The sequence below is a fragment of the Passer montanus genome, unplaced genomic scaffold (assembly GCF_014805655.1).
Source record: "Passer montanus isolate IOZ18808 unplaced genomic scaffold, ASM1480565v1 scaffold2, whole genome shotgun sequence".
NCBI classification, from domain to species: domain Eukaryota; kingdom Metazoa; phylum Chordata; class Aves; order Passeriformes; family Passeridae; genus Passer; species Passer montanus.
Genome location: NW_024366591.1, coordinates 4,976,203 through 4,993,457, shown reverse-complemented (window position 1 = coordinate 4,993,457; position 17,255 = coordinate 4,976,203). Strand labels below are relative to the sequence as shown.

Sequence of the window (17,255 nt, the reverse complement as noted above, 5' to 3'; positions counted from 1 at the left end):
AGCATCACTTCTTAGAACCAGCTGAGCTCATAGCGAGCCTGAGTTCCAGAAAGAAAATCATGAAAAGCAATAAATGCATCCTCCTGTTGATAATCACTGACTTCAGAGAAGCTGGTTAAACAGATTTTATTCTATTGGAGAAAATGTTGATAAATCAAAGTTGTAAAATAAAACTTTTCAATTTAAAATTTAAAAATGCTAGTTTGTAAAATGCACCAAGATGCACATCTGACTTATCATATGCTGGTTTATGTTTTTATCCTCTTTTGTAGTCTCAGCTTATCAGTCAGGCTAGGTTTCCCAACTTTGGACAGAGAAAGCAGGCAGTGAGTAATGTCATTCCATGATCTAAGATCTCACAGAAGTTTAGACAGAAAAAGGAATAGAAATCATGAGGAACACGAACACCCATGAGAGATAAGACCAGCTTTTCCAAGGCTTTTCCTTTAACACACTTCAGTTTTTCATCAGAATATTTCTGGGATAGCTAAAGGCATTCTGAAGGAAAAATCTGGTTTATTGAAATAATAAGGTTTTTACTTTAAGAAAAAGTTTTTTCCAGATTATGCTGTATTTGGTCTCTTTTTTGCTATTCCCTTTTGACTGCATATCTTAAAAAGGTTTAAGAACCATTTCTGGTAGAAGAATCTCCCCAGGTTATGGCAGAAGTAATGAACCCTAACAGTGATGAACACAATAACACAACCCTTGTACTGCCAAGGGCCTGTTGAGTGAAGCTGCCAGGCACTTGTAATCTCACTTTTTTACCTTTTCAACCCAAAAGAAATTATTTTATAGACCAGAAAATATATGTTTATTCCTGAAATCCCAACAAAGAATGTGCAATGCAAGTCACAGTCCCTTATTTAAGTGCTTAAGATCACATTCTTGATAAAGTGGATGTAATTTTTTTAAAAATTAAGTATATCACCTTAAAAAAGACAGAATATTACATAATATTTCCAAATAACTGGTTTCTGAACTCAATGGTCTACTGAAAGAAAATCTGCTGTATTGTTTACAAAGTTCTGCCAGTATTTACATTAGGCTGTAGAGGACAAGTGAATTTCCATGTCAGAAATGTTGCACACAAAGATAAAAGCAGAGCTAAGTATGCAGTTGCTGACATAATTCCTGTATTTTTGATCCTCTAGTCAGATCATACCCATTATGGTAACATTTTTTTATTGTTTCACTCAGTCATTCACTCTCTGTTTAATGTCTCATTGAAATAATTACCAAAGCAGTATCTCAGAGCCTGTCATCACTCTGTACTCCTAAGCAGTTACATTTTAATGTGAATGTATTGAATTCAGTGACCTGATTTCATTTTAGACTTGTACTTTCTTCATATGTCTCTTTTTTACAAGAGACCCACACCATGGAATGCCCCGATCCCATCTCTCCAGCAGTGGGCTTCACAGCCTGAGTAAGAGCTAAAAATAGATTAAAAGTTGTTTATATACCTAATGCTGCAACTGCATGTGTGGTATGGAAGTTTAAAGGCATCTGTGATCCCAGGTCACACCTAAAGCCACAGATGATGAAATGGAAGAATGAAATTTGAATCTGTGTCTGCACAATATGCAGTCCCTCTCTTGGCTGGATATAGATCAGAGATGATTTCTTTCCTCCTGTGTGGACCAAGTTACAGCACGTGCCTTTCAGCACGTGAGCTGTGATTTTGCTGATTGCAAAGACAAACTAGAAGTACTGCCTGGCCACTTCAATGAGACAATGACTCCCTCATTTTACATCTATTCCACTAACCACACCAATGATCTGAGTCTACCCAGAGAGAAACTGCCGCAAGAAATTGCTCTGCAAGGAGGAAAATCTCCTTCCAGGTCTTCTGGACAGGAGGAATTTCCGCTCCCATACAGTCACTGCTGAGATGCCATTTGTGCAGGCTGGTATAGGAAGGAAGTTGTGTCCTAATCACTATCCTCTCTGTGGTCAGATACTAATCAGTGAGACAATCAAACACGTTTAAATAATTTTGCTTTTAACAAGTTTTAAATGTTTCAAGCACTTAACTTTCACAGCAGAAGAGTTGCACTGTGATTCCTTTAGAGCATTGAACATAACTATTTATTTCTGTGTGAATTAGGAGGGAAAGGAAATGCACTGTATTGTGCCAGGCAGATGACAGGGAAAATACTTGCTGACACAGGATCCTCTGTTGTGCTCAGCTAACCCATCTGTCTAAATTCATATTGCAGCAGATAGATAACCTTTCACTTCCCTTCTAAGAGTGGGAAGCTGCTCTTATCATTTGATCTCTAGTATGCATGAAATCACTGGTGGTTAGGGCTTTGATAACATTGATTTTTCCACTTTGATTTTAGAGGTGGTAAAAGAAAAAGTTAAAAAAAAGAAACCAAAGAAGTAATGGGAGGCATATTACTGAATGTTTCTTCCCAGGAACAACAAATTGGCAACTGCAGGTGATTAATTTTGTGTTACACAGAGAGAATGCAAGCATGTGCTTATATCCATTCCTGAGGGATGATGGGTTTGTTTCCCAACAATATAATAAATATAATAATAAATATAATAACAATATATAAAATAAATACAATATATTATAAATACACTATATTATATATTCTACTATGTTACTATACTATATTATATAATATATACTATATAATAATTATAGACTGTATTATATAATTATGTATTATAAATACAATCTATTATATATTATTATATTAAAAATACAATATACAATAAAACAATATATAAAACAATATAATATAATCTAGCTTCCACAAAGACAGGAACTTGCTAATGCTGTGGGACAGGTATGTTAGAGAATCAAGCAGCACAGCTAAATCTACTGAAATTATACTATTGGGCAACAGCCTGGAGAGTGAAGAACAGTTAGCCCAGTTACTCAGGTAGAACTGTCCTTGTGACACCAGGAGCACAAAGGGACAGGTCAGTTCTGTAGGCATTCTGGCACTGATTTGAACCTCCGTGCTGGTTGGTGGCCTGACCCTGGCTGGATGCCAGGTGCCCATCAAAGCATTTCTATCACTCCCCTCCTCAAATGGACATGGGAGTGAAAATGTAATAAAAGGCTCATGAGATAAGGGCAGGGAGAGATCACTCACTGATTGCTTCACCTGGGCATCTCTAGAGCTGTTATATCCTCTCCTATATTCTTACTCTTCTCTTCTTTATCTGCCATTGCTCTTGTGAAGTATTGCCCCCACCCCTCTACTTCTTAAATATGTTATCCCAGAGGCTCTGCCACCATCACTGATAGACTTGACCTTGACCAGCAATGCATCTGTCTTGGAGTGTCTGGCATTGGGTCTGTTGGACATGGGAAGCTGTAGCATCCCCCACCACCTCCACCAAAACATTGCCACACAAACCCAATATAACCTAGAAAACTAGAATCTTATTTATGGCCCCTAGCCTTGTCAAGGGAATTTCTTCATCTGCAGCAAAACTTTTTAACAGGTCTCTCAGTGTATCTTCTTTACCTGGTGCAGAGCTAGAGCTATGCCAGATATTTCAGGTGGCAGAAGCAGTATAGCCCTCAAAGGATCTATTCATCTTTCTCCAAGTTAGATTATTTTTGATGACTGCCCAGGCACCTTGCTCATCTCTTCATGGCATTGTCCCTGCTTGTTGCAGGGGGATTGGACTAGATGACCTTTGAAGGCCTCTTCCAAACCAAATTGTTCCATGATTTTAGAATTATGTGATTGTGCTGTGTGGCACAAACATGTTCTTTATTGAGGGGGAAAGGTATATGCATTTGTGAGGACACACTGGAGAAAGCTGGCAACCCACAGTCCTTTATTCCCTGGATGTTTTTGTTGCCTCTACTGCTGAGATTTTGAAAAGTGAATTGGTATTAACCACGTCCTGCTTCACTTCATCTTCCAGTTTGTTAGAAAGGCTTGGCAGGCATCTAAATTTACACTGGTATACCACTCATCCCCAGTGGGCTCTCACTACTCTGAGGCTTTAGTGCCTGTTCCAGAAAGCACCACCTAAATGCTAACTGGGACACCCTCATGAGAATCTGTTGATGCTGGATCCCCATTGATGTTCCCTGTGGTCCTACACAAACTCTTGGCTCTATCTGCTTCATCCTACAAAGATAACCATCTGACAGATATGTTTCTTTCTCTTGCCCCCAAAATATTCTTTCTGTCCATTTTCAACTGACCTCACCAGTCTGTGTTTGGAGCGAGGATCACAACTCAGCTGGCAATATTTGGGACAGCATTCTTGTTCTTTCATTACTTCACAAGCACAATATTCCTTTTGCTATTTCCAAACTCAGTTTCTTCCGAAACACCTCTAACCATTGCGATCTGAAATGTTGAAGTGAGACCTGGCTCAGGTAGTGATTTCCTTCTACCTGCTACCAGCTGTAGGGGCAAAGGTGCTGCTCCTCTGCACCTTTTGTCCATTTGTCTCAAGCATACCTGCTCCCTGTTCAATCCAGAGTGCCAGGACTAAGCGTCTTGACTCTCAAAGCACACACCACAAGAACCATTTGCCAGACAACCTTAGTATCAAATATACAAAACCGGAATCCAGAAAGGTAATCGGCTCCTCAAAGCAGTGTTGGTTACATGAGGATTGTGATCTGTTCCTTGATTTCTCAGCATTAGTGTGAATGCACAGGGTCAACACACCCACAGCTAACCACTGCACTGCATTTAACACTGCAGCACTGACTCTTCAGCCCCTCTTGAGCCAGGGAAGGCCTCACACTAGTGAGGTGTTTAGATCACTGCCTACTTCTAAATGCATGGCTAATCTCAAAGGTGTTTTTCAGTCTGGTTTAAAACAGCAGATGGGCCAACATATCAGCTACCACAGACACTTTCTCCTGGCCTCTGGCACCTGCCTTTCATTCCTGGTTTCTGTCTTAGTTTGGCAAAACAACAGAAAAAGAAAAGTGATCATTATCTTTCTTTGCTGTTTTATACTGTGTTTTGTTGGTTTGTTGTTTGGGGATTTTAAAGTGAGGAATTTCCCCCCTGTTTAGCAAACCAACTCTTTCTGGGATCAGCCAAAAACCAACAAGAGGACCTCAGACCTTGATCCTAAATATGGTTGGGTCTTGCTTAACTTGCTCCCTGTGCTTGTGGAACAAGAGTTCTTGGTGAGAATTGTCACTCCCGTATGCAACCAAGAGGCAAGGTCTCACCCACGTGGGTGAAGTTTGTTCACACTAACCCACAGTGACATATAAAGTCTGGAAAGGGTCCCCTAATTCTCACACAGATTGTGTGAGAGAGAAAATTATGTCTTCCTGGCAGGATATGATGTGTCAGGTGTGCCAGTCATGCCTAGGTCACCCTGCTGTAGATGACACAGAGCAGCCCATCCTTCAGGAAGACCAACTGAAAAATAATACTCTGGCATCAAGACTGGCATTCACTGCCAAACCAGGCAGTGAGTATTATATTCACTATATGATATGTTCATCATAATATGATAAACATATCTGAAGATATGTTCATCACCCAGCTCCACAGTGGGTGTGTTCCTCCAAATTAACACAGCAGCCTACTGTCAGCCAGGATGCATCCAGGGGGTTATTTTCCTTTTTCCTTTTTGGCCTATACAAGTGTTACATGATGCAAATTTTACTTACTGTCTTTTGTGAAGATGGACAAAAAATCTGCTTCTCTGTCATCAGGGTTTCAGCCTTCATGGCTGGAAAAGAGAAAGATGTCATGCCACAGCAAATGTAGACAGCAGGACCAGAGGTGTTTCTTCTACTTCAAATGCTTCCAGGCCTGTCTGACCAACCTGATCCACACCACCTCTGGTTTAGGCTGACTTGTGTCCTTATCAAAGGATCCTTCCCGTTAATACTTCAGTGGGGCTAAAACAGGCAAGGAGCTTTTACCAATATGGGAATTTTGCTACACTTTTCCCAGTGATTTTATGAGATGAGCACCTTATGCCTCAGCTGTGTCAGAGAAAACAATGGATTCCTACTTGTTGAGCTCAGTCAGAAGGTTTCTGGATATCCTTGAGTGATAATTTTGGGGTGTCTTAAAGAATCTGATACAAACAAATGCAACAAAAATGCTTGCACTGTGATGCCTCACTGAATTGTACTACTGAAGAGAAACTATGAAAGAAGCTACCCTGTAATTACTAGATTTGTGTCCTCTGGGGTTCAGATGCTACTGCCTGATAACCATGAGTGACACCTCAGAATTCTGAAGTTACCTCAGCCCGACAGAAGTGGAAGCAATAGCAGGATTAATGACTCAAACCCCAAATTCTTGTTAAGAGATGGTATTGCAACAGTAATTTGTAATTTCTTGATTATCTGAACCAGTTGCAAAGTTTCAGTACTCAGGTAGACATTTCTTATGTAAGAGGCTGGTAAGAGTGCAAGAGGGTGAGAGAGAGGCCATGCCAGTAGCTGGAGAGAAGGCCTTGAGCACAAAATGAAGCTCTCAAATGCAGCCACTTTGTCTGGTTAAGTGGAATGGAGGGTGAATGTGACACTGGTCCAGTGTGAGACAAGAGGTGGGTGGAAAGAGTCAGTGCTTTGTAGCTCTCCCTGAAGCTTTTTTATGATTTAGAAATAACTTTACATTAATTTTCCTTTTCCATCACTGCTGAGTGCAACAAAGACTGTTAAAGGCAAGACAATATTAGACTGAAACATTTTTAAAAGCAACAGAAGTTTCATGGTTAAAAGTTAATTTTGAGCTTCTGCTGGGGTAGATGCCTCCTTACTGAAGGTAGCACAAGGTTTTCTTTTTAAAAGAAAAGAAGTTAATTAAAAAGCTGCTGTTTGAATAAAGAAGAAAGAAACTGCTAGAGTTCCATTTTCTATAACCTATGAACTAAGGGTGCTTTTTTTTGCAGAGGGCTTAAGAGAATTTTTAATGAAGTTAAAATCTTATTATTCTAATAATTAGAAAATACCAGAATAATTGGAAAATATTAGACTTGTGTATTTTAATAGTTATACATACAGAGATTTCTGATTGCTTACAACTTTATCTGCTTATATCTGAAGTGACAACATCCTACTCTAAAAGCCTTTCATCTTCTCTCTTTCTGCAATTCTGCAAGGCCCAAGGTGGTTTTCAGTCTGTGTTAGAGTACAGTAGCATCCAATTCACAGCGAGACTTTGAAGTCTCTCTCAACAGCAGCTTTTTCATGGGTCCATTGCCAGCCTGCTTTCCCAAGAAGGAGATCTTCTGTCCCTATACCACACCAATTCTCTGAACATCAGACTGAAGCACAGCCCCTGCACAAAGATACTTAAGCACATTTCTGGCATGCCCAATTCTGCCTCACAGCCCCTCCTGAAAGTTCAGCCTCTCAGTCTGCCTGGTTCCAGAATCTCTTCTCACTACACAGCAGCTTTAATGCACCACCAAAATTGCAGCCTCCATTGTCGAGCTGTTCAGGAGCTATACAGTGTTCCTAAGGGGAACACCAAATCTTCTTGATTTGAAGGCAATCCAGGAGTTTTCTTCCAGGTCCCTGGAAGACCAGCAAATATATTAGTGGGGCTCCCTCCCAACATGCAGAACTGTGTTGAATTTTCTTTACTCACATTGAGAGCCTGTTGTCTCTTTCTCCCCTCTGACTTGCTCTAACAGCTCAGATCAACACCAGAGTAGGTTTTGTTTCCTTCCAAGCAACAGTGTTGCCATCTCCTCACACCCCAATCAGTCACAGGATTTTTTAAGTAACCATCTTGTGGTTACCTGTGCTGTGCTTAGAGTGGCACAGTTCCCAGTTTGACAGGCTTCACGACCACAGTGCAAATCTGGAAGTGAGGAATGTTCTGCATTACAGAGCTGGAGAGTGCCGCACCATGCTCTACCAGGACTTTAGTACTGGTCCCACACTGCCTCACCACTGCCCGTTCCAACCCCAAATATACAGCAGAAGATCCTCAACTGTCCTTAATCCTTTCTGTGCCTGAGACTAGATCAAATTTGTGCTTGTGCAGTTTTATCTATATATGCACTTTTCTGCAGCTAGAGGTCCATAGGACACATCAGCATCCCTACGTTTATTCACTTCAGTAGGTTTAACATAATATTAAATTCCACTTCCCAGTGCAACCTTGTGCATAGAGAAGACACTGCCTCTTTCCAGACAAATGGTCAGTGGGGACCGTCCTCTCAGCACCTTGCATTGGTGGCCAATACCTGTGGCAAAGTGGCAAAAATTCTGTCTTCCCCAAAGCGTTGGGAAATTCTATATCCCTGAGACTTTTCTGCACTGCCACATCTTGAGATGGAACTTTAAATTCTCTTAAATATCATATTTACTAAAAATAAAGCACGCAGGTCACTAACAATCATTCCAAGTAACTGTGTGCCCCAGGCTGGTAGCTAACAAGAGACTGCTGTGGTTTTAGATTAAACCCTCACGTTAAGAACAAAAACCAGGGGAGAAAAGGGCAGCAATTCTCAAGCAACAAATCTATGTAGCTCTGTGATCTATTTAGCTATATGATTAGCTTGTCACAGCTCAACTTCTCTCCTATACTGTTGGAACCAAGGAGGGAGAAAATAAATTCCAAGAAATTAGGTTTGATTGATTTGAATTATCTATTTTATGTTCTTTCCTGTTAAAAGTTTGTTTCAATTCCCCTCCCTAACCCGTCAAGGACAAGAGGATCAAGTAAATATAAAATGACTCATTAGCAGAAGTTGACTCTACCACACACACACACACACACATAAAAAACAGGTAATCTATATAAAAAACCAGTAGTGACAAGAAAATGTATGGATGCTATTTATTGTCAAAGACCACAAAACTGGACAGTGTTCAGTTTGCTTCCCATTACGAACAGACCTTTTCATTATACAACAGCACGAGTCAGGATGCATACATTTTAAAAAAATTCTAACTACATTGAGAGATGAGTAAAAGAAAAAGGCTGTTCTGCAAGATTTCCTGTTCCGTGAAGCATGGGCAATTGGCCTACATTTGTGACCCCATTTTTCTTTGAGGTCTGTAGCTGTACTGCACAGACCCAACCCTTTGCTTCAAAGTCTGAAGGAGTGGGAATGGTCAATGCCGGGTCCAGACTGAGTCTTGAATGGGCTGCACTGCTCTCTAACTCACATGCTTTTTAGCTTCCACATGGCTCTAAGCCTGAACCAGACCTTAAGAGCTGCTCTTCAGCAAAGGAAGACATAGAAAGAGATGAACAGCCTCCTCCCTTGGGCACTTCTGTGAATCGCACTCGAGCTGAAGCCCCAGGTGGGGTGGGGCCGTGGTGGGGAACGGGCTGTGCCACAAGAAGAGAACCTCGGTGGCTCTGCTCCCACCATGAATGCAAGACAGGAGAGTCACTGCCCCGAAAAATGCGTTTCACAGGCTCTTTACATGGCTTGTACTGCTAGAGCAGTAGCATTATGAGGCATTTCTGTGACAAAAAACTGTGGGGCAGAGCTGTGAGATCATGTAGTCTATATGAGCTGCTACAGCCACGCATCTTCTCAGCTTTTCCCAATTTTCTAGCTCATTCCCAATAACACCAGACCACAGCCAAAACTAATGTCCACCTTCTGAATTTTTGTTTACAAATGGGATTATGACCTCTTGGTTCAAAACCAGAGTGCTCCTCATGGTTAATCTCTAATATGATGCAGTTATTTCTTCAGATTTTTAAACTCAATCCTTGCACCTGCTTCTCCCTGCTCTAAACTGCTCAGCTTGGTATCTGCTTCACCATCAAGAACACATCCACATGCCCCAGGGAAGGGAGCACAGCCTCAATCATCCCTTGTCAGTGCAAAGGGAGTTTCCTGCACCAAACCACAGCTCTTGTGTGGCTGCCAGCACTCTTACTGTGTCAGTTTTACATAACTTGCTCTCTGCTACCACCCATTGCCTTCTCAGCGTCATTGTTCTTTGGGTTAGTCTCAATGCATGTGCATGTGCTTGATTTAATCATCTTTGTACAAGCTTGATTGACTCGGCTACTTTCAAAGTGGTACTTGGCACTGGTTTCTGCATATATTTTTGTGCCTCTCTGGGTTCCTTTTAATTTTTCCACAGTTTTTCTTAATACATTTTGATATTTAGTGCAAAAGCACACATGCAAGAAATCAGTGCAGAAGAGCTCCTATGCATTAACATCACACTAGTGTATCCTAATCTCTCTTCCAGGCTGGATTACGCTTATTATCCCAATGCATTTGTTTGACTGGCACTTCCAGCTCCTTCAAATCAAGTGCCATCAAATTAGCACACATTCATTGAAACCAGAAACTCATGACAGTATTAATTAATTTTAATTTATCTTTCATGGAAGAAGACCATGAGAATTTGTCCACTTCTTCTCTGAGATCATCAGTACCTCCCCAAATCTGTGACCACACTTTAAAGAGACCTGCACTGCCAAAACCTGCTCAAAATTCAAACCTTCTTGTACAGTCAATAATTTCTGTTATGATGTCTAATTTCAAATTTCACTAGGGCTTAATTAACATTAGTCTACTGAGTGAGTGTAACTGACAAACACCAGTTTTGCACTGCTACAGTTAACAATAGCTGGTGTATGTTTGTGTTGCTTTTTAATGACAGAGCCTATTACTTAAATCTACAATTTATTCCCTAAGAATTACTTTAAATTTCATATTTCTCCCATGAATACATGTTAAATTATGAAGTTTAAGTGTACGTAATTCTCACCTTCAGGATTGCTTTAGTCTCTGAAACCCAGAACCTACATTTTGCAATTTCATCTTGGCTTTGGAATTGGAATACATTTTGCAATTTCATCTTGCTTGGAATGCTTTGAACTACTTATCTTTCAATTTTATCAATTTCCTTTTAATGAACAGAGCACAGACCTCTTACTTCGCAGTTCAAAGGAGATGAAGAAAATATCAGTCAGGATGTCAGGTACTTAACACCATAAAGGTGCTTTTCTTATAAAGGCTGCCAGAATAATTTTGCAAAACCCAATCTTTGTCTAACGTTTCTTCGTAGCCAAGTATCACATTGCTTTCAAGGAAATGTATGCTTTTAGAGTTTGTCTAAATTCATCCCAAATTTATCCACAGGCCCTACTTAAGGCAGTTTTAAGTATTTTATTCATATTTAGAAAGGACTGGAAAGAATTTTCAGGGAGAGCAGACAGTGCTATGAGGGGTAGGCACAGCCAGACACACTGCTGTGCAGCAGCCTGTTTGCCCACAACTGCCCCCTTCTCTCTCTGCCCATGCTTGTTCCTCCAAACAACCATGACCCCTCCCTTTCTCCCCTTCTGGTTCTGGGTCTAAATATCTCAGAACAGGATTTATGCATGGTCCAAATAGTCTTCTCCAACATCCCATCAGCCCATGTGTCTGTAGGTCAATAAGCCCATGAGGTGACCCAAGATCTTGCCTGGGGGCATGTCTCCTGACATGGCTCAGGAAATAGAAAGGGAGTTCAGCTTCAAGAGCTCCAGTTCAGTATTAGGCTTCCCCTTGTCCTTGCTCCTCTGTGCTTACAAGAACTGAGCCTTAATCCCCTGCCCCCCGCACAGGAGGCTTGTTGTCTGCAGGTTCTGAGGGCTTGCTGATGTGGGTGGCTCCAGTGTGCTGAGCCTCACAGGCCTGCACCTCAGGAGAGGAGCTGCTGGATCACAGCAGCCCCCAGCAGTGGCAGATGCACCTACACAAGTTACCTCTTTGGTCTGCTTTCCATTTGTGGAGCTGAGCTTTTAATCACATAAACTAACACAAACCAGAATTACATGTCTGAAACATGATGGGAACACCAGTTTAAAAGCAAGTCCGCCACAATCACCTAAGCCAAAAATGCATCTGGAAACACTGCTCTGCTACATGCCAGCCTTTTCCCAATAGTTTCCCTTGCAGCATGGCCTGAAGGACACCTGTCAGCCAAAACAGACCATGTTGTGAGCACAAGGTGAAAAATTTTCCATTCCAGAGAAAAAAAACAACAAAAAAACCTGAAGCAGTTTCTTGCTATGAAAGCACATGTGACACTTTTACAGGGGAACAGGACAAATGACCTGATTTTACTACCTTGTGTCTATTGTGATTTCCCTATTGCACAGAGCAATTGAAACAAAAAACTTAAAGCTCTTAAGAAACTGAAAAACTTCTAAAAACCTTATGCTTTGTTTTTAAACTTAGATCCAAGTGTAAGGATCAGATGCAGTTATTCACACAGCACACTATTCAATTATGTTCCAAGTTCATGTTTCCTAAAAGATTTCTTCAAGGACATAAGATTTAAACCCTTACAGTAGTGCCAATGTTAAATGACTGTAATTGCAAATGGCCTTTCTCCATGGGACAGTTAGCATGAATGTAAACACCTGCACTGATAAACTGCAGCAAAACTATTTCTACCTACAAACAGGATGGTTTGCATGCACAGAGGCAGCCAAATGATTTGTCTATCCCCGTAATAACCAGTTTTCCATACAGAGGTCTGTTTCCCTCAAATCATGTAATAATCTAAGTGGAAAGGGTTTGGTGGAGGTCAAGCCTGCTACTCAAAGCAGACCTAACTTCAAAGATATAGCAGGTGGCTCTGAGTCTGAGTTTAGAAATTTTCCAGTGATGGAGACTTCACAATCTCTCTGGGTATCTGCTCTAAATCCTGGACCATTTGCATGGTGATTCTTTAGATTTTATTTCATGTATGCAACTGGAATTCCTCTCACTGCAGATTGTTGTCCTTTTACTGGGCACCTGTAGGAAGAGTACAGGTCTGTTTTCCAATTGGTCCACTGTAAGCATGGAAGTTCAGTTTAGCCACCCATCTTTACCTTCTCTTCTAGAGGCAGAACAGTCTCAGCTCTTCATGGATCACATACCCCAGCCCCACCACCATCCTCTAAGATCCTGTACCAGGCTCTATTTTGTGGCAATAACAGGAAAAAAAAAATCCATGCCTAGAACTCTTGTACTGGGGGAGCCAAGCTAAACACAACACTGCAGGTAGTGACCTCACAAGGAAGGGGAAGTAACCACTTCCCTCAGCCTGCACTCTGACCCACACTTCCAGGCTTTCATTCTTCAAAGCTTCCTCCAGGCTCTTTTCTGCAAAGTTGCTTTTTATCCAGGCTATCTGTCCACAAATTGGCTACAAAAATGCTTTGGGAGATTCTGGCAACTAGCCTTAGAGGATTTAGCTTCAGTATGAGTAACATCACTTACAAACCCACTAGAACTGCACCTCTTGCAATTCAGTTGAATTTCTTTTGGCTCTGCCTTACAAAGAAAATATCAAACTAAAGGGCCTGCCAAAAAACATGCATCTGCCACAAAGTTCTACCCATGGATGAATTTTTCTTCCTGAGGAGAAGGCTGGTCTTTGTTGACAGTATTTCATCAGTGAAAACGACTATACTAAAATGAAAATGAACTAGTAAACCCCATCTTTACCAGCATCATCTAATCAGGTATTTCAGTTGTCTCAAGAGCTAGGTGTAGTGTCTGTATGTTGTCAAAACAGTCTAAAATTGATAGTGATGTTATAATATCTGCAGAAAGCATCACTTACAAGAAAATATTTTATGAGATGTGCTGTGGTTTCCCATTTAACTTAAAAAGAGATGGAATGTAGCAATTTTGCAAAAAGAAATTTAAAAGAGAGGTATCATTTTTATAATCCAGTCTTATTACAAGAGCCATGTTAATGTTATGAAACTGTCAGTCAGTCTAGTTTTTACTTCTAAAAAACCACGGAATTTATTAAAAAAATTACAGAGAGCCTTTAACAAAATAGAGTATTTCTAACCAGACCTAGTTGATACAGAACTGCAGAGAGCAGTCACCAGTGTCCCTCTCCAACACTTGCTTCTCTGCTCACAGAAATGTTCCCATCTTTTTATTACAGGGCTCTGGTTGTCAATTCTAACATTTGAGTGAGGTACTCAACTACATTGGTCCTTCTGGGAGAAGCCTATGTGAAATACTAATCAATATGTTTTGAAATATACAGTGAAACAACCATTCAAGAGAGTTTAACTTGTCACTTATGTTCAAATACCTCTAACAGTGGTAAATGAGACAAAATTTTCCCAATCAAGATTGTTGGGTTTCTTTCTTTTGTTGAATCATAAACCATCTGACAACTTAGGCTGATACCAGTAATATAATTCTGTCACAACTAAACCAGATTCATCATCAGGAATTGCAAGATCCTTTGGGCTTAAAAGAATTCTCAATTGAAGACTGGACTATAAAAAAAGTATTTTTCATAAAAACCCCTCAAATCCCATAGAGCTTCCTTAAATTATTTAAATGTTAAGATTTCTGGTTCAACAAGTCTCAAAAGATAATTTAGCCAGCACAATAGCTTTATTTTACAATTTGAATTATTATACACAATTCAGTAAAAGTTCACAGGAGGAACAGCATGGAGATGTACCACTTTTTGGTATTTCCTTCAATTAGAGCCAAAGTGCAAGGTCTCCAACTAATTCCCAAGGTAAGAACAATACTTAGCTGTTAACACAAGTCATGTTAACACTTAAAATATATAATTAGTTAATGAAAAGGCCACATCTTCAAATGCAATTAGCAGTATTTTAATAAACTTTTGGTTTCTTTTGGTATGATAAATTGCCACATATCCTACAGCTAACAGGTAATGGAACATCATGTTTTCCCAAGGCATGTAAGAAAGCAAACAACACTGCCTCTAAATTATTCCATACACCTTAAAAATGCATGCCAAAAGCAACTGTTCATGTGAAATTTTATTTCCTTCAGACATGCTGATACTATTCTTAAGAAAAAATAAAGGAAAAAAGAATGGAAAAAAGTCCAATCCAAACTTTTCCATATACATTGTCTTGAGGCACAGGTTCCCCTACCCTCAGACAAATTTTTTACACATGCTATATCATATGTTACAGCATTGTTCCTATTTGAAGTTATGGCATATTGACTTCCTGGGGTGAAAAAAATTCTCCTCTGTGTTCAGTTGCTACAATATGGCACAAAGTGAAACGTTAACACCATAACTAAATACTCTGATGCTTTTTTGCTGGCTATTTTTGGGGTGCACATAAATAAAAGGCACACTTTTGCTGTCTCCTCTCAAATCATTCATACAAGCCTAACTTCCCAGCACTGCTCCAGGCCTGCTGGACCAGTGCAAAAAAATATTTAAGTCAGCTTCTAGTGATAGTAGTATCTTTATATGCTTAACCAATGGCTTTAGTTTAGCATGCTACTTCCACTATGGTGACTACTGATGACAGGCCAACAGTGTTCCTGAAAAAGAAAATTACAAATCCTCAAAAAAAAGAAAATGAAGTTAAAAATAAAATTATTTATATTCACTTACATGTCTGTTATCCAGATGTGTTCACAATGTTCAGAAAGTGCACATTTTGAAGTCTTGTTTCAGTATTACAAATGTCCAAATTTGTCCATTACGAATGACCTACACATTACAGCAGTGCCACTTGCAACAGTATCATTGAAGAACTGTCAACCTTGCCATGACTGACCCTGTTCTGCAAGAGCATCATGAAAATACAAGAATTTGCTCTTAGCTAGCACTTAGTGTCCATAATGTCTTCAGTATGGCATTTTTAAATATTTGCATTGAACTTTGTACAGCAGTCAGAATCTGAAAAGCAGAAGTTTTGTAGTTTCACTTTTTGGTGCTCATTTTTACTTAAAATATTTCCAAGAATAAAAGTGATCTTACAGCACATGAAGAATCCTCAAAAATAAAAGCTCCACTAAGTATCTCACACTGTTAAAAACTTACCCCATAAGACTTAGTTACTGATTTGTGAATCATTACAAAATTACTTTTCATGATTTAACAACAGATAACATTGATGAAATGATCGTATATAGAAACAGCTTAGGTCTTAACATCAATGGTTTGACAAACATATTTAAACAAGAATATTCTGGGTTAAGACTAGTGCTAAATTTAGCTCCTAAATATAGCTAAATTTAGGTTTAAGAGTTTAGATACTCTCAATTTAACATGCTTTTAAAAAAGGTAAAGTCCAACTTTCAGAGGAGTCTGTAAAAGAGCAGTTTCAAGTAAGTCTGGAGTAATTAGGTATTGTGGCTATAGTTACCATAAATATGGACTACATGCTGACTTGACATGGTTGTGTTAAAAGAAGTGTGAGTTGAAGGTTCTTGCTTTGGTTATCTTTAAAAAAAATCTGACTGTTAAAATAACAGTGCAAGTTCACGATAAAGCCACATGCCGCTTTCTCAATGTTCTCTTATCAATTGGTTTTTATTATGTCCACTGCCAGCAATGGACATTCTGCTTGGAAAATCCACCTCCTTCTGTGAAAGGTTTGGCTGAATCAACCGAAGAAAGTAATTCTGGTATCATACTCAAATGGGAACACACTATCTAGTCTAGTTCTTGTTCAGAATATTTTAAAATCTTCTTCACCTACAGTATTTTTAAAACACAAGGCACAAATAGGGAGTGGACATTCCAGCAAAAGGTGATTGTCTGAAATTAATAGTCCACAGCAGTCTTCTAGTCCAGCACAACGAAAGATTTTTGCTGTCCAATTCTATGCCACATCTTCTAGATAATCTGCAACGTCGCTTAACTGAGAAATGGTAAGGTCTTGTGTGATGCTTTCGAGCTAGAAAAGAAATAAAATTGTAAACTCAGAGATCACAAAAACAGTATTATGTCATGCATTCCTTCATGTGCTTTCATACACCTTTTGGCCTTAAGCTCTTTCAGCGAGATTACACAATCCTTTACAAGGTACCAGACAGATCTTGAGACACTGGGATAAACCCTTGTATGCTGGACACTGAACAAGGTTCAAATACATTTTACACACCTAGAAAGGCACAGTGAGTTGTACTACTGAACAACTGTTGCAAGGTTTTTGTTTTGTTGTGATTTTGTTAATCAATATAGCACCTAACTTAGCAAGGATACTAGGTGTAAAAACTAGAATGTAACGAATAATAGACCTTAACATACAACCTAGGAACTAAGGGTAACAGCATGTTACTTCACAGCAGGTTGGAAAAAAAGTCAAGACAAGATCAGAAGAATATAAAAACTAACAATTTAAAAATAATCATACTTTATCACTGGCATTTGACTCTTCTGTTCCCACAGAAATTTCATCTATTTCTTCACCGATACTGATGTCACTTTTTTCCGAGCGATGACTCGTACTAAAAAGAAAGAAAACCATAAGCACAGAAATAAGACTTCCTTATCAAACATCTAGGTATGACATTTACTTTATACCTGACATTTGATTGGAATTGCACTT

The 17,255-nt window shown here is 39.6% G+C and overlaps 1 protein-coding gene across 3 annotated transcripts in view; it reads right to left on the bottom strand.

The window, feature by feature from the left end:
- Positions 1-8,785: 8,785 nt before the first annotated feature.
- Positions 8,786-17,255, bottom strand: part of CEP43 (centrosomal protein 43) — a 29,068-nt gene continuing 20,598 nt past the window's right edge. For all 3 annotated transcript variants that reach the window (XM_039707219.1, XM_039707220.1, XM_039707218.1), the window contains 2 exons: positions 17,061-17,154; positions 8,786-16,601 (listed from right to left, as the gene is read on the bottom strand). In XM_039707219.1, the coding sequence (XP_039563153.1) occupies positions 16,527-16,601; positions 17,061-17,154 (169 nt within the window). In that variant the 3' untranslated portion in view covers positions 8,786-16,526. The remainder of the gene's footprint in view (positions 16,602-17,060; positions 17,155-17,255) is intronic.